This window comes from Tubulanus polymorphus, chromosome 5 (genome assembly GCF_964204645.1).
Source record: "Tubulanus polymorphus chromosome 5, tnTubPoly1.2, whole genome shotgun sequence".
NCBI classification, from domain to species: Eukaryota; Metazoa; Nemertea; class Palaeonemertea; order Tubulaniformes; family Tubulanidae; genus Tubulanus; species Tubulanus polymorphus.
Window position 1 is genome coordinate 19,979,173 of NC_134029.1, and position 23,019 is coordinate 20,002,191.

Sequence of the window (23,019 nt, forward strand, 5' to 3'; positions counted from 1 at the left end):
AGGCCTCATACCTGACGAATGCTACAGGAAATGTTTGGCTCAACATTGAAAGGTTTTTCCGTGCAGCACAATCCGTGTGGCATGAGGCATCTCTGTAGAGGTTTCCACAGGATCAGAAGAGAAGAGGTTTTAAGGTTAGAATCGTGTCTACCCGGTTGTAGTACAGATTTAGCGACTTGGCCGAGTTCCCAATATACTTGGCGTCAGAGCTGAAATGCATTACTAATAGCTTTTATCATTTGAATTTATTAGTAATTGCACTGTTATTTTTATTGCCGTAAAAATCGTAGCGTATAGGAAAGTCGTTGAAATTTGGCGTGAAATTCCGGAAATAATTTGCTCTTCGCGGTTTGATAATCATATCACGAACTCTGATTAATCAATACAGGTTCAATGACGGCACGAGGCGGAACTCGGAAGTGGTCGTCGCTTTATCTAGACATCTAGGTGACTTGTTTCCATTCGTATACCGAAAAATAAAAGTTATTTTTAGCTCGAAATTTCTATATTTAGCTCGGGCCTGAAAATGTAACTAATTTCATTAATTAAGAAATATAATCTTTTTATGGGTACGCTTGAACTTTGCCTTCCGTTTAGGTAGGAATTCGTTCAACATTACAGGGATAAGTTAACCCCTAATTAGAAAAAAGACTAGAATTTTCTATTTCAATATATGGATTTGGTCAGCTTGCCTGGTAGTATGAATAAGTGAATATCGGCAATAACAACATTTTGGATAGTTTTCTTGATTTTGTAAGTTGTCGCCGTTTCGCGCGCTTTGCTATTGCGTAATACGACGCGCGCGGAGTTCTATGCTGCGGGGAATCCCGGAGTATTGATTTGTTTTGCCACGCGATTTACCCGCGCTTATATTGCGACCAATCAAAGGTTGCGTAACTGAACGCAGCCAATCAACAGGCGTGTAACAACGGCTGTCACAATAGACGCGAATGTGTAGCCGCTGAATGCGCGTTGATGATTGAGTCATCCGCGTTTTGTTTTGCAACTAAACTGCTTCATAAAAGGTGCAGGTGTCATTGGCACGGATTCATATTGTTCAGGAGCTATCGTAGAACGTGTTCAAACACGAACAGCTAAGTGTCACGACGATTTGACGAGAATAATTGAAGTAGAATCATAACTGTTTTGGTCATCAACCAGTGACTAGCATACATACATGCAAGGCTGTTGTTAATACGAAGCACGCAGCTCTCTAGTTTTGCACTGTGTCAACTTATTCTCTGGTGTGATGTGTTTTTCTGAACGGCTCAAACGTTTTTCTTTTGCTACAGCGAGAAACTGAGTGCATATTTACGTAAGATCCTTCTGCAAATTTGTGACGAATAATATGGCGACAGCGGCGCAAGCTTGTCAGTGTTGCGCGACGACGGGAACGAACAATTGCGGTCTCAGACAACGTAGGCTTTCGGCGCATAGTTTACCCTTGCTCGAAATGCCGGGCAGCGTTAACGCGCCCGCCACACATGTCGTTTATCAAGGGGGTGACATGAATAACGTCGAAGTGGAAGGACGAGAACTATTCGGAAATTTTCTACGCGAGGAAATAAATCGCGAAAGACTTCCCGGCGATGTCGATGTGGAGCAGTGTATTATGGATACGCCAATTTGTAGGTAAGTTAAAAAAAAACGTTTTTTGATTTCATCTTTCAGGGCAAATTCAAGCCTATTGAATGCTTGTCATTGTTGAATGTTGGAATGCTCGGAATGTTTACCGAAGGTGGTCTGCTCAGGCGCGAATCCAAGGGATGAACGCTTGTAATGAGAGGAATCCCGTAATAAATTCAGCCAAAAATGATAACTACTTGAATAGAAGAGTATATATTTCGAGCAACGTTTCAGCTAAATGCTATTAGCCATCATCAGGCGTACTGAGGACAAAATGAAATAACAGAATATTTAAACAAGGATTCCTCTTGTTATTCATCACACACGCATATTGTGTATCTTCTCGTCTCATGAACACTTGTATAGGCTCCTAATTATTTGTAGGTCAATCAAAGTAGTGTGTTTTTCGAATGCGTCTTTATTTTCCTAAATTGTCCTTGGAGGGAGACCTTTCGCAAGAGAAGTTTCTATATTGATAAGACTAAAAGAAAACTATTTGAAAATTAAAAGAATTCTAAAATCGAGAATTTATTTATTGAAACAATCTAGAATATAAGAACACGAGGTTTCGATCTCACACTAGAGATTTCTATATTCTCTAGTCGGTAAAGAGTGCCTCAGGCAACCACTCAACCTTAGGCGAGCCCACTTACAAGTTAATAATCATCGGTTCATATAGCACCTTCATCATTAATTGATGATGATCTAATAAACTAAAACCGGATGATCTAATATCGCACTTGACATATGTCACATCCATTGAACAGATGTTTGAACTGCAGGTGCTAGACCGGCATCATTGAGAGAATGTGAGTTGATTTTAAAATCATTAATTAGCGCTTAATTGCATCATGTGGTCATACGTGTCATTTAGCAGGTGTCTTGGTGTTATATACCTGGTGTCTTATCGATTAGCTATCAGTGACATTTGTAATCTATCGGACACCTGTAGTTTCTTACCATCTGTCGGTAAGATAAAAGGTTGAAATGTTGCGCTACCGATTTATCATTTGTAAGATCAGATATTTAGAAACGTCTCTGATTCACTCATTGGATTGGGGAATTTTGTGCAATCGCGTGGAAAAATCAGTATTTAGAAAGATGTGATTAAGCGGGTTCGATTGTTAAAGGGGGCGATCAAAGGGTAGGTGCAGGGGGTGCAAAGATGTCAACATGCCTGAGATTTTACGAGAAAATTAAAAACATTGAAGTTGTTACCTAAAAAGAGTTTAAATTCATAAGCTCGTTCTTCGTAGTTCCAAAGATGAGTTGTTTTCTGGTGAGTTTTCTTTTTGGGTGCTCTTTTATGTCCTATTTTGGGGGTGCACCCCTCCTGAATTGGACCCTAGATGCGCCCCTGCAGTTTCAATGACTTAATTTTAATTCGTAATGCGGAATGATACCGTTGAATTTGAAAAACGGGCATTTTAGGAAATTAGATTTATAAATATCCGTAATTGGTCGGTCGGTGTAATGTGTTTAGCCGGTGATTTCGGTGCGAGAGTATCTCCTCGCATTAACGCGTGAATCATCATAAATAATTTCGACCGAGAGGAGAGTGAGAGAATGTCTGGTTTCTGCCGGCGCTGTGGCGCACGTATAGGTTATAGGATGATTGCAGTAAAACATGTAAACAAAGGAACAGGTTGACGGTTCCCGTGCAGCACAGTAGAACCGCTCGAGCTCCGGCGTAATCTATTTATAACCGTGCAGTCATGTGCGCGCATCAACAGATCAATTTATTATGCGTGTTGCGAAAAAAAAAGTGGCGGCGCTTATTTTCTAGGCATGCTACTGGAAGTGACGCGACATCAAAGGTGCTGCTTTTATCACGTGTGAAATGTTCGTTCTTCAGGTGGGACTTCAGCTACTATCACGTGATTGTTTGGGTGCACCACGCGCCGAGTCCCTCGTTGAACCAGGTACCCCGGGATATGATTCAAACCATGGAATTTTTAAAAAATTTCATAATAATTATAATATCGAATTCTAAAATGTGTTATGAAACTGGCAGTGCCTACCGATGAGTATATGCAACATAATGCTTATTTTTGTAAATTTTCTGCAATCGCAACAAATCGAATCGATTGAACAATCGTCATTCTAGGAAATTGTAAGGACCAGGAACTATCTTTGCAACGTAAGAGGACGATTATGAGATCTTCTATTTCGATAGGTTGTGTCTCAAAACACTTGAGTTTAGAAATATCTTTCATCCACTTTTGGTTCCGACTGTGTTAATTCCGAAAATACCGGGTAGATCGTCCAATTAAACAGCTTTGAAGCAATTCATAGGACATTTTGCAGCAACATGTGGCAGCATCTCAGCCGGTCCTCACCAAAACCGCAATTGTTATCTTCATTCGTCATAATTCGTATTGCAACTCTCTTTGTGATGATCGCAGCGGGCAACCACTTGGATTCAATCGAACAGGTGCCGAGGTTTAGAATTACGCCACCGGCCGAACCCTTCTACTGACGCAATTTGAGATGAATAAAGGCTGTACGTGTTTACAAAACCGTGATATCGCGCCCGTCTCTGTAATATCTGTTGGGGGAGGGGGCGCTTTTCTCGCACAATACACGCGGCGCCTTCGGACAATTGACCGCGTTGTACGGATCGAAGTCAATTTCATAACGAGTACTTTGAGCGGTTTGAATTGGCGTGCGAAAGCGCCGGGCGAATTTTCGAATCCCGAGATAATAAGCTCTATTAATCGGATTGTTCGAATTGGAATCGATGACCATTCAGCGGACGTTCGATGACCGCAGGGGTTTCCACTGACCACGTCGTCGCAATGAAAGTCTCTTGTCCATAACAGATCCGCAATGTCGGCTCTCTTAGAAATGTCGAGATGATAATAGGGTATTGGATATAGGGTTTAATTACTTCTAATTACTGGGATGATGATGATGACGATGATGATGTTATTATTAAACTAGTAGTAATGCTTTGATTAGAGGCTTGAATACCAGGGTTCCCCGATTTAACCATATGTCATGTAATTGTGTTATTGTTATGATTCTACTAACACTTCAGTTGAAAAAGCTCACTATAACCAGGACTGCGCTGTTGTTGTAGTAGAGTCCACGTTTCATTATTGCGAAATCGAGCTCTACGGCCTTTGTATTGTGTTTTGAAGAGATAAAACATTGACCATAAACACGTGGTTGCGATTCTAATGCGACGTCGTTAAAAAAAGCATTTAAAAATTTGGCAATCGGGGAAAGGTCGATAATCATCCCGTTCTCATCGCTATTGACAAAAACTAGTCGTGACAAATTTTCAATTTTGAAATACTCTAGTCCTATGTGCACTGGTCCTACGTGTGCTCTGTGAGTTTGTTTACTATTATTCGGTTCTTATAGCTACAGACAAAAACTAGTCATTATATAGATGCTCAATTATGACGCTTCGATTTTGAAATACTCTAGTCCTACGTGTACTGGTCTTGTAGTCCTACTTTTGCTCTGTAAGTTTATTAACTACGTAAAGGTCAATCATTCCGTTCTCATGGCTATGGGCAAAACAAAAACAAAAACTAGTCATAACAATTTCTCATTTATGACGCTTCAGTTTTGAAATAGTCTTCTAGTCCTATGTATGTTCTGTAAGTGTATTTACTATGTAAATATTATGTTACATAGGTAGATAAACACATAATGACTCATCATCCGTAAGTGTAAATATATGTTTGTGATTTTTAATTTTGAGTAATGTAACGGTGTATAAATAACTCTCTGACGTTTACATCGCTCTTACGCGCGGTCACCAACCGGAAAAATCACCGTTGAAAAGCGATCAAAAGACGACATTTATTTCTTGAAGTGCAATAATTAGCGCACGCGCGAGGCTAGTTTTTGAAAGGAAACGTGTTTCTTTTTTGAATTTCGAATTTGCGTTTTACCAGCCATCAGAAATCGTCGTCGGGGAATTTGTGTGGAATTCCCATTGCCAATCGGTTTTATCAATTTCGAAGAATCTTAACTTTTCATATCAACTTAGGTATAGATTGTATATATGATTTGATATCATATAACCTTTAGAATATTTTTCTTTTTTTTGTAAAAAGTTGTCAATAAAGACAATTGTGGCGCCTTGTATTTCGTAACAACAATAGTTGCGTGTCTCTGGCTGAGGTAATTTGACCTAATTCAATTGGTTATGAAGCCACCGCCCAGTTATATCTCAATTCATGCGCGTTAATTGGGCCGTTTTCATCGCAGTTGAATAACACATGCGGTCTAACGTTTTTGACCAGAAACTGACTATGATTCAGCATTTAAAATAAGAATCAGGTTTTTTGGTGGTTAAAATAAGAATCGGGTTTTTCTCGTGTTCGTTGAGGAAAGTGTGCTATTTTACTGATATTAGAAAGTGACCGTTGATAAGACACTATATCCTTGTTGTGACGATAATATAACGAGAATCCCACGGTAATGAGGAAAAGATAAAGTCTGAAAATGTTTCCTCGAGCTGGTTTAGTTTATATACAGTATTCCTGAAGATGACTATTAGTATATAGTCGAAATGTGGAATAAACTACCAGCTTTTCGGACTCGATTGTTTCGTCTTTATTGTGGGATTCTCGTCATAATATCAGAAAGTGTTAAATATATGACCTTTAGATTTATTTCCGCCTTAGCTTAGAAACTGAATTTATTTTTTTACGGTAAAAGTAAGAACTTACATTAGACTGGTTTTCGGACAGAGGCCTTAGACCTGTATTTAGTGATATCGTGAAAAAAAGTTTTAGCCCTAGAAGTGAATATCGTTCTTTTATATCTATTTAGACGTAAGACTTGTTATATTTTTTTGGACGAGAGTTGGATTTACCCCGCACCTAGTACTCCTATTCCTATCCTAGAATTCTACCAACTTCCGACGAAATCCGCGTATTTTTCAAACCTATGTTGTACATTTCATCTATCTCTACATTTCATCTGAGATGAAACAAATATCATATATTTAAGGCAACCCGAAATATACACTTCTAAGTTACCTAACCGTTTTTTATTTAAAGTCAATGTCTACGCATTGTGGACGTCTAGATTGTGACTGACAGCGCATTCCGAAGAATTTTTACGAACGACCCGTTGCGGCAGCTGGGGTCTCTCCGCAGTTCAGCAGCTGCGTTTCATTGTTACTCGATTCATGAATTTATGAATGAAATTTCGCTGTCGTCATCCGTATTACGAAATTCTAATGCGCAGTTCCGTTCATTCATAAAACGATGTTTCCGAACGGGAATAAAGCGATTCCGTATGATTTATATTCGGCGCAAGGTGCGAAATCTTGCCAATTTTGTCATCAACATACGTGGGCACATGCGTAAACGATAAGGATTATAGATATATTTCATTCAAAATAAGCCTCGACATTTGTGTACAAGTTGTATTACTAACGAAATATATACGATTTTAATTCACTCCCAGTTCGGTCCAAGTTTCATATTACAAATAAATTCAATTCAATTTAGATTTATTGCTTCTGAGTTATAACGAATCAGGAGGCAGTTAAAACTCATATGTAAGTCGCAACTGCGGATCCTTAGACTTATTAGGTAGTAAGGAGTTTGTCTTGAGTTGAAAAACAGTCGAGATATTAACCCTGATCTCGTGAGTGTTTTTGGCCCGGGTCAATCGTTGATATGGATGCCAAATTTTCCCGTGCTGGTCCGTGCTCGGACCAGAATGGGCCCTGCCAAAAATGTCGTACTATGGCCCGTCAAATTCTAGTACGGGTGAAATTAATACGGATGAAAGCTTGCTGATTCCAGAAGTGACCTCGCTTTGTTACAGCATTATTTAATATCGAGTGAGTGGTTTACGTGGGATTGCGCTCTTTAATAAGCCACGGGCCAAATTTGACACGCGGTTTGATCGCGGCCAAATCATCTCCGTGTGATCACGGCTATAGGGTGTATTTATCTAAAAGCAGTACAAAGAAAATGATAGCATATTGAAACTTCAGGATAATGGACTCCATGATTAATAGGATGTCGCAATATGATTTTGATTCTTGCTGACGAATATTTTTTCTTTGATTCTGTATTTTTCAGTACGCCGAATTTCCAACGCGCCAACCCAATGTGGGCGTCGACCGGGCGCGAGTTGAGGGAGATGGCCGACGCGTTCGCGAAGACGAAAGAACGCCAACGCATACGCAACGAAGCGAACGCAGTAAGTGACATTTCTCGGGCGACGTCCGCCGTCGCCGACAACAACAATGTCGTTTTCAGTTTAATCGTGCACGTCACGCGGCAGTACCTTCTGACGGAAATCATTTCCACGGCGATCGGCATCATCGTTATATCGTATGGAATCATCGCCAACAACGAACAAGACGCGAGCGCTGCCGCCGCCGCGCGCGTGTCGTCGTCGGACTTGAATTAGTGACCAAAAAGAAATTTGCGGCGGAATTTTCGGGTTAATTTTAGGGCGAAGTTTCGCGCGCAGACGTCGCCAACTGAAAAGTACATTGTTGAAAAGGCAGCCGGTTTTTATTCCCCGTTCGTTGTGTTGTGTTTGACGACGTTTGTTCGTTTTCAAAAGATTTTGTCGAGTGCGGAAGTTATTTGGAGGGTGCAATTCTCGATAAAAAGTACTGATTTGAAACGCATGCAGGCGTTCACCGCACTTATAGTAACATCAAGTACGTGTACTTAATGCCCGGGTATGCGGTATTCGTAAAACTTTGTTGTGGTTTTCGATAATGACTAAATTATTCAAGAAGTCATTGCGGCATCATAATCAGAAATAGAGCGTTCAAACACACTGAAATACCCGTCGAGTTTTAAGGATGTTTTAGCTTCGATGAAATTAAACGAGTTCAGTTTAAGGATGTTTATAATAACGCGGTATATAAAAGAGAAAGTTCATTTTGCAACGCGACGAAAAAATGCGCGCCCGACATTCCGACGTTTCGACGGATGTGGAATACGATCAAATAGCGTTTCATGAACTTCCGTGAAGTATGATGTATTATTATTTGGTAGGTATTCGCGTGTTGCATTATTGTAGTCTTTTGTTGTGTCCGTAGCGCCGCATAGTTCGGCGTTTTATCGCGACGAGTATGCGATAAGCCCGACGCGATCTGGCAGGTTTTCTTATAGGAAAAGTGTCGGATAAAAAAAAAATTGCAGATTTTGTTACAAACGGTTTGGAGAAGAATTCCGAGATATGAAAATGCGCCATTAATTCGACGTAAAAGTTAAGCGAGAATGAAGGAGTTTATCGTTAGATTTTCGGCGTTCTAGTCAAAGATTATTTATCCGTTTAATTTAAAGTAGAATTAGGGAAAATCGATGAGATATTCACTGTAATGTAAGCCGGATGTAGTTCCATCATCGGATGTGAAATTGACTCGATATGACTCAAGAGTCGAAATGATTTGATACTTACTCATCAAGACTCTTTAAAAAGAGTTGATTCCTTGGATATTAACTCTTTTTGACTCGTTAAAAAAGAATTGATTCTGTGGATATTAACACATTTTGACTCTTTGAGAAGAGTTGATTCCATGGATATTGACTCATTTTGACTCTTTTGAAAAGAGTTGATTCCGTGGATATTAACTTATTTTACTTTTTGACTCGTTAAAAAAGAATTGATTCTGTGGATAATAACTCATTTTGACTCCAAAAAAAAGTTGATTCCGTGGATATTAACTCATTTTGACTCCTTGAGAGTTGATTCGGCGGAGTCCTGATTAACCAACTGACTCAAAGCTTCCGAAAATGTTGCATTTGTCGATCATCGTGTTCAGCGCTTTTTTTTTCTTGTATATACATTTAAACTGTTTCGTAGATGGTCGTTTACAAATTTTATATTAAGCGTTTTTCGAAAAATAAATGATAAAAGATAAAAGAATATTCGTGACTTTTTTCATGACGAGTCTTACGATTTCGTCGAGTTGAAACGAGTTCGGAAAAACGACGATAAACTCGCCGGGGAAAACCCCGACGATACGGTATCGGAAACGCTCTGTTTTGCCAAAGCGAGAGGACGTGTACTTGACAATCACTTGTTATTCGCTTGTCATTGATTTACTATGAAAACGATGAACGTCGTTTCTCCCGGTAATCCGGGATAAGTTATCGCTGATTTCGTGGTTTAGCCGACAACGGGGGGGGGGGGGTGGTTGGGTCGGCGGCGCTCACAAATGTAGCTCTATTCAGAATAAGGGAATCGCCTTCTTCCGAGTTTCAGTTCGCGTTTTACCTGTTTTTGCCGGTAAACGCTTTGCCAAATGATGAATTGTTGCCGCATCCAGAAAGAGTATCGTAACACGCGTAAGCATTTCTTCGAAAAAAAATGTAAAGCGATCTTCAATATTACATGAATACATAAACAAGAAAACTAACTCGATAGTTTATGGACGCGTTGACAAAAATAACACGCATTTATCGCCTTATATCATCGATCAATGATATAATACAATATTAAAGATCGATGAGGTTATTTCGAATTTGAATATATCGATGATTGAATTGCAATGGCGAGCAACCGTCTAGCCCCGATGTATTGATGACGTAATGTGCGTGGATCCTCTCAAAAACGGATTATTGAAAAGATATGAAAATTTATCGATTAGAAAATAAGAGTCGTGAAATATGTTTAATTACAAAATGAATACCGGAATTCGCAAATGTGATTTTTATTTTGAAATGTGAATATTGATGTAGTAAGTGCGCATTGACTCACACAGAACCCCCCTTACAAAACGTATACCATAATATCAATGTCTAAAACACTATTGTGATGTTTTACTTCAAAAGTACCGATTAATATTATCGATTTTTAGTCCTTTCCTTTTATTGTGACCTTCCTTCTGGCTACATTAAGAGGAAGTGAATGATTTTTAAACTGCTCGTAATATTAGCTACAATGATGGATGACCCCTTATCAACTCCTGGTTTTTCAAATTGCAATTTACGTTTCCCGATTGCTGACGACTATGAATCGACGTTGTTGTTGTTAAATCGCTCCACGTCATCTAAGGAACAAAACACGCGGTACTTCCTGCTACTGGTCGTTCTATCGAATATTGGGAAAGACGACTTAATTTCAACCGTTAACCCTTTCAATGCGTCTGCACCGCAGTGCAGTGTATGAATCGGTGATGGATTTTGGTAGTACACCGCACTGCGGTATATTGATGTCAATAGTAATTAGTTTTTATCCCTATCGAAAGATGGCAGCACCTGTCAAACATAGTGAAATATTAGTAACTAACGATTCACTGCGCCGCGGTATAGACACAATATAATGGTATACCCGTTATTCATACACGAGGGTGGAATTTTTCAAATATTTCAAATTATCTCCAGCACTATAGGTTATTGATAAGTCAGCATTGAAACAGTTAATCTGAAAGTTCAAAAGTGGCTGTTCTAAAACTGAAAAAAGTGACTAGTTCATTTATTAGTTTATTCGTGAGGGGGGGTCGTAGGGGAGGGCTAGAATACAACGTGTTACATTATGACAAAAATGTGACACATGCGAATGAAAGGTCAATCTAATCCAACCAATTCATTGACTGTTGTACAGATTATACATGTACCAAATAATGAATAATTCATGAGACTGATAGATAGATACTATTAGAAACAAATTACTGAGTCAGTAACAAACGTTACCTACACGATCATAAATTATTCATTTACAATAGGATTATTGTCTGCACTTTTACGTCGGTGAGGTTGTTATTTTTTTTTTTTTCTTTAAAAAAAAAGAAGCTTTTCAGACATCGGATTAAACGTGTGAAAAATGAAAGTTTCATTTGCACTATGGGGGACTGCCTCATTATCATAATCTAAAAAATGTACTTAAAAAACCAATCCAGGTTGGGAGAAATGGGAGATTCATTTCGTATGAAAAATTTACATTTTTAGTCTTGGCTTGCTAGCGGGTTGGAAACAATTTTTGATTGGCGCAGTCAATTGCCGATTATTGACAGGTTCTAATATTGCCATGGCGAATATATTTCAATTTCGTCAAAACATTCAGTTAACTTTAGCAGTAGCTAGCTGCTACTCCAACGCCACTGACTTGTAGGGGGGTTTGGTTTCCTCCCCCAGAAAAAAACCTTGAAAATTTAGGTACATATCTATGCAATTTAAGTGCGTATTAGATCGAGATCTGTACAGGCCAAAATTCATAAAGTCTATGAACTTTCGGTACAGGGGATAAGAAGCTAGTGGAATTTTCAATAGGGCACTTGGTCGGAAAGTGGGGTTGAACCCCCCTGAACCGCGGTCGGATCCGCCACTGATTCGCGCGTGGAATTTCAACACTAGGTATTTTTCCATTCGATCTTAATTCGGTATTTAAACCTTGTAATCGATTAAAACTTCAAACCGGCAGCTGTAATAAAACTGGCTGTTGAAGTACCACATGATTGCGTTATGGGGACTGCCCTGTAAGTGAATGTAGTCGCCGATAGTGAAGTGGTTATTTCGTCATCATGTCTTCTATTCAAGGCTTTCATAGAGCGTGTATACATTGAAACAAAAAACCTTCACTGAAGTAAAATACTAGTTCTCTGTGTCTCTGCTTTTTATGTTTACGTATAGATCTTTAGCAAAGCTATTTTCTGTCCTATTCTCGAAGAATGGTCGACGTCGGAAATCCGGAACAGAGCAAAAGAGTAACGAGCGAACTATCAGTTTGGAATACCAAAACTGGACTGATTTATTTTTACACACAAACTATTTATATACATTGAGATACGAGACAGGTGGAATACGGAAAATGATACAAAAACAACGAAGGTGACGAGTAGTGACACGACAGTGAGACAAACAACAATTAACACATTCTGACACAGACAAACAGTCTCAGAAGACAATGAGTAATAAGATGGAGACATAAAACAATAAAGAAATACGAAATATAGATGAAATATGTATAACAATTATCAGTGATATTTAGTGTTGTTAAAAATCCACCCTGTTTGTAATCTACAGTAATTTATTGTATAGTAGTTATTATCCTCTAGATATGACTAATTACAATACACTGTACAAGTCAAAATGACTCAACTAAATTTGTTTCCATTCATGTTTGTTTTCGACGGGGAGAACAGCTGATCCAATCATCGGAATACTATCGGTCCCGGGCAATTGTCATGTTATGTAAATTGTTTAATCTCGAAATAAATAAACCATTTATCAAATAGAATTTATATAGATTGAACATGAATGTGAATCTAGGATCATTAGGTTTGATAAGGTTCAACTGTTTAACTATAGGTGTGGTGTGGTCTGTGGGTTTTATTGAGAAAATTAATTTCTACTCATTCAAATCTAACTGGAGAAGTCTTCCGAAATCCCTAGTTGTTTAAACGAATGACTTGCGTTTGCCGAGTTTGTAATACTAGGTATGACTACGCACCCAACTCATCATCCTGCTGGCTACACCCCAGGGTGGGGTCGAAATTGCTCAAAATCGGAAAATCAGGGACCATTAAAAAAGCCCGAGGCACACGTGGCAGGGAAACGCAGAAACCTTGTTTCTGAGCGTTTCCCTGTAGTTGTGTTTACGAGATACAAGAAACATGGTTTCTGGAAACCATTTCCGAGATCAGATATGATTCCGTGTTCGATTGCGTTGTACGGGTCGGGCTTTATGAGCGACTCAAATCCATTATTTACCATAAAACTGAAAGAACGAAATAATTGTTTTGACTAGATTAATAAACTAAGTCGCTTTCGTCTGCTATCCAAGCATAATTCAGATGGACACCTGTTTTTTAAGGAAACAATTTTCGAAAAAAACAGATTAGAGATAAAATATTCTCATTAGTGAATCAAAATTGTCTTTATTTATCTATTTGATTAATTTACCGTATTTGGTGCCTTATTCGATAACGACTTTGGATGTTTAGACCTGTCTTTTGTGAAAATATAATTTTTGTCGAAAGATTACACGAGAATAAACGTTCTTTTTAGCGAATCCAAAACATATTTCGTTAAGAATAGTTTTCGAACTATATTTTCAGGTCGGCAGTAACATCTCGTTCAAGCAATTCCAAGACATGTTGACGGAGCTGTTCTTCAACGGCGGCGTCACGAAGGAGCGAATAATGGTGTTGTTTTTCTTCTGCTCGGACCTGGCGATACGTATGCTTCGCGAGAAGGCGATCGACTATTTCAAGAAGTTCATCGACTGGTCGCTGCGTTACATCACCGAGTGCGTGTGTCAGTGGGTCAGGGAGCACGGCGGATGGGTGAGTTTTGTTAATTGATTTTCATTCGCCATTTTGTCCAGTTTCGATATCCACGATCATACGGGGACGATTAGACCCGGGCCCGATTGGCACGGATCAGGTTCAAGCCAAATTTAGCCCGTGCCTGATTAGAGAGCGCGTTCACGCCGTGAACCATTCACTCGATAGTAAACAATGAAGTGAATCATTTCCGGTAATAGTTGCGATTCAAACGCAATTATTTGTCTCGTGCTAAATTTTGGCGCGGGTCTGGTCCGACGTTTTCGGTCGGGCCTAATTTGGCCCCGGCCAAAAAACGATTGTGTGATCGTGGCTATATAATTTCAAATTTTATGAATATGTAGAAAACGTCTGTTCGAAATTTTTTCCAATCTTTAAGCCTGCATTGCAGGAGGGTATGATTAGACAAGTGCACTATATGGAATATATAAAGACAAACTCCGTATCATTAACGGAAAAGTCTAAAATATTTTCTTCGCTTAATAGCTTATTCAACTTTCAATAATTTAATCAATAGTTTATTCAGCAATTAAAACTGAAGATGACTGTTGGGATCTAGTAGAAATGTTGAACGATACTATTAACAAGGAAACACTTTGGACTTTATTTTTTCATCATTAGTATGAGATTTTCGGTATATTGCCACTATACAATGTTTCATTAGTAGTTAACAAGTGGACTCAATACTCACTGTTGGTGATCTATGAATTTAGGATTGGAAACGCGGCAATAGTTAGATTTTCCAAGTTTTAGAAATATTGTGTGCCTTTTGGTTGTTACGTCGCTATCTCAGATCTAGAACTCTTGAACGGCTCGCTCTCCGGAGAATATATATTGAACGATTTTTCGTGGAAAAATCTCGAAACTTGAAGCGGCTAGATGTAGTTATTTATGAACGGCCCTTGAGAGAACATGACATATTTTTTATTACCGTTTTTAATATCGATAGCCGTACAACCTTCCGCTGGAAGAATCTGCGATTGTTTGCGATACACGTGTGTTGATTCGATTGCTTAATAGCGTTTAACAACGTTTACGAGCGAGTGAAAAGATGCTCAACCAGCTGTTTAATGGGCGTCGTTCATCTCGATTATCATCCAGTTCCGATGACTGTCGGTGCTCTTCAGATACACCTGTTTTGACCTGAAACCAGATAGAAAACGATCGTTGAGATGACAGGACAACTGCAGCTGTACACCTGTCGAAATATTGGAAAGGATGTCGGGTCACAAAAATGTTTTATTGTATATTGTACAATGTATGTACATATATAAGCCGCGATCACACTGACACAATTTGGCCCCGGCCCAATTTGGACGGATCAGGCTCGGGCCAAATTTGGCCCATGCCTAATTAGAGAATGCGTTCACACGCAAACCATTCATTTGATACTAAACAAAGCGAAATGGATCATTTCCGGAACCAGCTGGAATTCAAACGCAATCATTTGTCTGGTGCTAAAATTTGGTCCGACGTTTTTGGTGGGGCCAAATAGGCTCAGGCCCATTTGGCACCCGTGTGAACAGTTGTTCTGGGCCAAAAATGCCCGTGTGATCGCGGCTATAATTGATGACGTGTTATATTATCATATTCGAAAAGAGAATTCGTTGAAACTAAAATGTTATGGACGATTCTTAGAATCCAGAGCAAAGCATATTTTTTCAAGACGAACAGATGCGAGATTTCTTAGATGTTTGATTCGAAACGTTTTTTTATTCTTTTCAGGGAGCGGTGCTTTCCAGCGGCATGCAGGTCGCCACGAAGATCGGCATAATGGTAGTGCTCGGCGTTTGTTCGATCGCGATGTTCCAGTGGATGAGTAGGCGAATATCGTAAATTTCATAGGTCAAGACGTTGGGGAACCGACCTTTCTAATGACATTTTTGAAATCGCCTGCCTAGAAGTCGTCAATATCAACCATGTCTCGTAGACTTGTAAAAGAATTGACAATATGTCTCAAAAGTCCTGCTGAGAGAAGACATTCTTGCCAAAAGCGTCATCCATGAAAAAGCGGAATTTGCGTACATGAATGAAAGATGGCCAACATTTAGCAGACGCGGCAAGGCAGACGTGATTTCCGTCACTATAACGCACGTTTTGTAAAGATTTACCGACGTTCGTCAATTTCGATTCGTTTTGATTTCGATGTCATTTGATTTTTTGTGCGTAAGTGAAAATATTGTGGAAAATGTTTTTTTTTGTATCGATGAAGAGCAACAAGCCAGGGTCTGAAACGACTACCTCAAACTATTTGAATAATTGCTTTAATGGTCGCTATTACGCAACTACATAAAATCCATGTCATTTTTGTACCATTTTGTTTTCTAATCCAAACATTTTCCATTATAAAGACAGTTAATAGTCCCAAACAGGAGTAGAACCGCTTACACAGTGTAATTCAGTGTAAATACTTGACAGAAAGAAAGGAGTTTATTTTGATTGATTGATTTTGACATTTTTTGACATGTCGTTAACGTAGAGAGTAAAAACATTGAAAATGAATTGTGTATTATATCAATGATTGACTGTTTTATAACTTCGTAACTAGTATATAACCGAACTGTTTTACGACATGCTATATCTTTTTATATCATTATATCACCGGGAAGAGCAGTTTCTATTTGATTGCATAAGATCGGTTAGTGTCACAAAATCTGGAGGTTTCCTCATATTTTTCAATCAGTCCAAATGTTAGATCGTGTTATTTCATGCGTGGACACTTTTTTGCGTATGTCCTCCTTAAAGCGCGCACAACAGTACGAGAAAATAGAATTCGATTCTTCTGATGATTTGATGAAGATTTCAATATTTAGATGTTAGGGTATGGAATTGTCCATTTAAACGATAGGGGGGGTGTGTTGGTGTTCTTAATTTCTACGTTTCTTTGAAAACATGTGTGCAGATGAAAAGAATGAGAGGGAATCCATGCCTTCGATGGTATAAATAAATGGATGACTACCAGCTGTCCGATAAGGTTGTACATGTATATGTATACGTCTATATAAATGTCTTAATTATGCAAGAGTTGAACTATACTTACATCGGGACCAACTGTTACTATGATGTTTCAACCACTAAGTTAACCGTATATATACATTGTTTATACTCTCGTTGAATCACGAGATGGTGATATAAATTTTGAAATCTACGTTTTTCATATACAGTTGCATTGATAACCGGGGCGCGTTGAATATTTTACGCACGATGCTTTATTATGATTTGAACCTGTTTTTTTTCTAAAGGACCGTTCATTCCGTATAAAGGCGTAACGCGTCATGGCGTCCTGGCAAATGTTTATCGAGTTATATGTAATTCATTAAAAAAAACATAGCTAACCTGTTCACAAAGGAGTAAAATATTCATACATGAACATAATTCGAATTGAATTTTAATCGCCGCGTGTCCAATGATTTGCACCTAGTTACACCTGTTTTTTATCGCAACCGAACGTCAGCGAAAAAATTCAGTAAGTAATAAAGTTGAATTACCTAATTGACATGTTTAAACGACACCTACAGCTTATGTTTCATGTCGGTCGGCGACCAGCAGATGCGTATCAATTTTCATCGGTTCGCACCTGTCGCGATGTATCTGTCTGTTACTGGAATCGAATTTATGAACGATGCGATATTCGAGGCGATATTTGATTAAGCATTTCAATCAATCGATATTAGTTTGGTGCGTATTACATTTTTTTATCATAACCTGATGTCGGTTTTTTCATCAAGGCTACTGATTTTGATTGTTGAAATTTTACGAGTACTTGAAAAGAATCTTGTAATCTTTCCCCAATTATTGTAAATGTTGGATATTTTTGGTGTTGGGACAATAAGGCTAAAAAGATGCCTTGTTTCTTGTTACTTGTTTCTCGCTGCCTATCTACCCTGAACATGGATTTTGGTCTTATTTGACTACAAAATAATTCTTCAAGAAAGATAAAATACAATATAAACTTCTAGAACTTTGAAGTCAAGAATTAAATAGATTTTTCAAGCAATACCCTTACTCAAAACAACCTCTAGCTTTCAAGGTACACCACACTTTGCCCATGGGCAATTTATTTTTTAATCATGATCAAGCTCACCCATAACAGACCAAGCAGTTATAAAAATGAACTGATTACAAATTTTATTATATTTTGGCTCAGCCGTAGAAACGAGTTCTCATTTTCTTTCAGCCTAAGTCAAGTTTTCTTTAAACGATTACGATGACAAACTGGATTGCCGAAAGGGAAAAGAAAAATTGATTCCGATTTCGGATAGTGCTAGAAGCGAGTCACAAACGTGCACAGTTTGCGTGCGCGTCTATCGATTTCGGCGACTAACTCGCGAGTGTGTCGTCCTGCGGCGAATGCTCTTTTCAAAGTATGTTTACATAATGTCAAAAAATGAAATCGAAGCCTCAGGTATTCCACGTAGCATTGTAAAAAATACGATTAATATCGCTTACTTTTTTTTTCACTCGCGGCAGGCAATCCGGTGCACTAAACGGTTATTTTTGCTTTCAAATTAGACGAAATCAAGGTGAATTTAAAAGTTTATTTTCTACAAAAGCAACGTAGCGTGGAAACGTACGTATACGGTGTGCGCTTCGCGAGAGGTTTCGGTAAATTTGGCAAACGACCGTTGAAAAGTCTCCAAAAGCCCTTCAGCGACGATGAAAACGGAGTTAAGTACTAGATTATCGATCGAATACCTTGACTTGGTGCACGCGTTGACACCGGCGGCGAGATCCGCGACGTTTCTCGGTACATATACCGGAGATATATCGTCGATTATTCCGACATTGTTACTAACAAACGTCTCGCTTAATTCGGATGACTAGGGACTGCGCCCAGATTTATTCGAATTTAGTAAAATTACGAATTAATAATAATAGTTTACATGGTTCAAGGTCAAATGGACTAAATATTTCATCTTTATTATAGAATAATCAAAATCGGGATTGAAAAATCCGAATTAAGCGAGTTATGCCCTACTACAAATTTCGGCTAATTCTTGATGATGATTTCCGCCCGACGAAATGCAATCAGTTGAAATTATCTAAACTATGCGTCGAGCAACGACCTTTTTTGGAATCTGGCGACATCGTAACGGGACCCTGGCCTTTAATACCAATTGACGGAATATCTTGCTTATTCTATTAATGAGATTGTAGTATTATATGTTTGTTAACAATCATTATCGTACATTGCGCACACAACACACGCGCGCGTGCTAATTCCTGGTCATCAAAATAATGCGGTGTAATTTGAAATTCGGATATTACTTTGTATGTAAAATGTAAATAACTATTTAAGCGTGACTAATGATTGTTTCAGAATTTTTTAATCAAGATCGAGACATAAATTGTGGATTTAACACAATTCAGTTTCCGGTGGCATTTACGCACAATATGTATAGATAACAAAATTAACGGGACAAGTTTGAGAATTCGTTTCATGATTATGCAGACTTTTAGTTTCTTCCAAGGAAAATAATACGGGCGCTGTACCTCCCGACCTGAAATCGGAGAGAAGATCAGTCCTTGCTTTTTTAGATGACGCACAATGTCAATATAGCACATACCAGAATGTACCATTGGTAACTCGGCCGTAAATAATGAGAAATTTAACTGATGAAACACTGTTTTATAGACAGGCATTAGATTTTAACCTGAAATGTTAGACTAACCGTAGCTGCAATCACAAGGGTGTCGTCGACCTGGGGCAACTGTTCAGTTGGTGCCAATTGTTCTGTGCCTGTTTGATGGGCCAAATTCGGTCCAACCAAAAACGTACCATAAGGGGGACCAGGTGAATGCGTTCTCTTGGTAGGCAATGGCCAAATATGACTCAGGCCAGTTTGACCAGGGCCACAACGTCTGTGTGATTGCGGCTTTATTATAATGAATGAGATCCTTTTACAAATCGGGTTTTAATTACAGTTTGTCTAAGTTTCAATTTCGATACTGTAGCACAAAACTTGCTATAAGCTGCTTCCAAATATTATCGCACAATTGTTATTTTGATATGATATCGCGATGGCCTGTTCTTTGTCGATGAACCTTCGAAATGTTTTGCCCGAAATTGCGGGACCTACCATGCACAAATAACATAGGTGGTTTGATTGGGCGCACAAAATTTATTTGCCCAGCATATGAAATGCGAATGAGTTAGAAAAAAAGCTCATTTACCTCGTTGATCAAAGATCCGAATTACTTACCAGTGCTTTAGTTTAGCTAGGTTAGTTTTGAATTCAATTTTTGAATAGTAGACGCTTCTTGACTTTTTTGACTAGGAAATAATTTGTGAAAAAGATGAAATGCAATATAGAATTTCCTCAATAGCACTTTGAACAATACAAACTCTTAAGCGGATCAATGCCCATTAAGACTGTTTTCAAGGTTAACCACTCTGCCCGTGGGCAATTTATTTCTTGATCGAGGCAAGTCAGTACGCTGGAAATAATCTTTTCAGCTTATCATCGAATGTTACTAATGAATATGCAGTTGATAAATTGTCAAATGTAAATTTGTACATTTCTCTAATATATATTTTATATATTTATGCTGTATATAGTATGTAATTGTATGATTTAATCTTCAAGTCATTCGTGCATTTTCTATTATTCGTAATGATATGTTTGTATAGCGTGTGTGTATATTTACTAAAAAATTTTTTGTAGTATTACTATTATTGATATTTCGATGAATTGTGTCATTTTAACTTCTAAAGTTTAGATAAGTTACTCAATGGTGCGTGACAAATTTTGACTTGATTTATTTATTTCGTTTGATTTGACAGGGCATTTTTGACGAATTCTGCTTTAATCATAAGCTGATGCTCAGAATGTTCTGGTTTATATACGGGGGGGGGGGGGGAACTGATGCTCAGAATGTTCTGGTTTATATACAGGGGGGGATGTCTATTGTCATGGTCATCCTACGGTTCAAATCTGTTTGTAAAAAAAAATCTAACTTGTTTAAAATTAACCATGGAAGCAGTCAGCGACGGTTGTGGTTACATCATTTGACGACGAAGTCAGACTTTATTTTCAATTACCTGTAATCGATGGTTAACCACAACTGTTGAACTGGTTGGCCGCATCGGCTTCGCGTTCGGTGTCACCACAAACTTCGAGCAGATGACATTGACAGTTAAAAAAACCTTTGTATCATCCGTAGATCACATATTTGCTATATAATAAGCGATGATAGATCACATAACGGTACTCGGTTTACCCGTACTTGCCTGGGAATGATAAAAATATGAATGAAATTTATACCGAATGTTGTTTACATTGCTGCGGAAGACATGTTCCCAGAACTAGCTGTCGGCTATACTCAACTAACTATAAGAATTTTCATGCCGCATTTTTACAATTGGTTTTTTGCTTTGATAAAGTGATCTACGGGGAAAAAAGCTCTTTTTGGTGCGTGTTACGTGTGACATTTCATCTGGAAATAAAATGAATTCTTCGTGAAAAATGATTTTGTAAATGATCTGCTACAGGGTATTGTGATCTCCTCTCTTCCGAACGTTTGTTATTCGATGTGCATTTTACGTGAATCGTCGGTGAAGTCAAGTTTCTCTGCGTCATCGATAGAAAATACAATGGCTCCAGTTACCACGAACTGTCGCTGCTAGTTTGCCTTAGCGGGTGCTGCTGATCAAAGTTTCTGGGTGCTTCCCTCAATATCCGAAGGATATTTTCAAAGAGTCTTATACGGGGTGGCCACTTGCCCGGAAATCAGGGAATTTTCTCTAAAAAGAAGTCAAGGAATAGTCGGGGAATTTGTAAAAAAAAGCTAAATATCAGGGAAAAGCCGCCGGGGAAATTTGTTGAGATTGCTAGATAACGCGTAAAATCAGGGAGTTTGGAGCCTCCCTGGTAAAATCAAACAGTTTCTCTGTGTTAATTGATTGAATTCTTAGCAAATCAGTCAGGGAAAACAAAAAGTAAATCGGGGAACAGTCGGGGGGAAAAAGCTTTTTTGATAACTTTGATGATTGAAAATAAAATTCATATTTTCTATATTTATTCAAAAATCAGATCTTTCGTCAAAGTTATCAAAAAAGGCCCAACCTCTTCCGCAGTTCATTAAATCCAGTTTAAATCGATCTTTTTCATTGGTTAATTATTTTCTGAAAAATTTCATCGGAGTTCTATTTCATTATCGAGAGACTTGACATCATTAAACGGGAGAGCATAGTACGTACGGCACAGCATGGCGTGGGGATCACGCGTGATGACATATATAGGAAATTCAAGGATTTGTATATACAGCTGAACGAAGGAATCTCTGTGAATATGCCTCATCGTCCAACCATCCGGTTAGACACAGCCCTAGTCCGAAAAGTCAACCAAAGTTTGAAATCAATAATACAAAGCGCTTTTTTTCAGCCACGCCTTTCATTCACACCGGTTAGAGGATAGTTATGCAATGAACAACCAATTACGTCTCGACTGGTTCTTTAGCCTCGGTGGCACGGTGGCACGGTTATAGCGAACAAAAGCAAAATCAACTTTTTAAAAAGTTTCCCGCGTAATATGAATCATTGAGTTTGTATGTGTCATGTTATGACTGGTGACGATTTTTATCGAATTCGAGAAGATGATGGACAATTTGTAATGAAATCGCAAACAAATTTACTCCTTATTAACATATATTGTATTCGAGCTTTATGCGTTTCATAAAAAAGGAATTATATGATATAGAATATCGAAAAATGAAGATTGAAATTGGCATGAATCACTATAAGCTAAAATACTCGAACTCATTGACAATGGTCGTATAGTATAGCAATAAAACAACAACAAACCTCTGTACTGCCATCTAGTGTTTCATTTGAGAATCGTATTCATTCATGAATCGGACTCGAGTTAGGTACATAAAACCCTGAAACGAATCCTCTGCATTTCTATTGTGTTTTCTGGTGCGTATTGATCTCACTTTCACTGGAAGGAAAACTAGTTCAACACCGGCAGCCATGAGTTCATGCACTTTTTACCACTTCCAGGAATAAAGGTGCATTAATGACTTGTTTTTTGTGAACTCTAACTTTCTCTTGATTTCGAATTACTTCAACATTTGAAAACATTTTTCGTAAGATATAAGGTAATGAATTCGAAATACTGGTATTAATTCAGTATCTAATGCGATAAATGCGGAAATATGAA

General features: G+C 38.4%; 1 protein-coding gene across 1 annotated transcript; it reads left to right on the forward strand.

The window, feature by feature from the left end:
• Positions 1-965: 965 nt before the first annotated feature.
• LOC141905199 (apoptosis regulator BAX-like) lies at positions 966-20,654 on the forward strand. Its single transcript, XM_074794001.1, has 4 exons — positions 966-1,632; positions 7,689-7,809; positions 13,631-13,858; positions 15,584-20,654. Exons 1-4 carry the CDS (start codon positions 1,349-1,351, stop codon positions 15,692-15,694), a joined length of 744 nt encoding a protein of 247 aa, XP_074650102.1. The 5' UTR covers positions 966-1,348; the 3' UTR covers positions 15,695-20,654.
• The last annotated feature ends 2,365 nt before the right edge of the window (positions 20,655-23,019 follow it).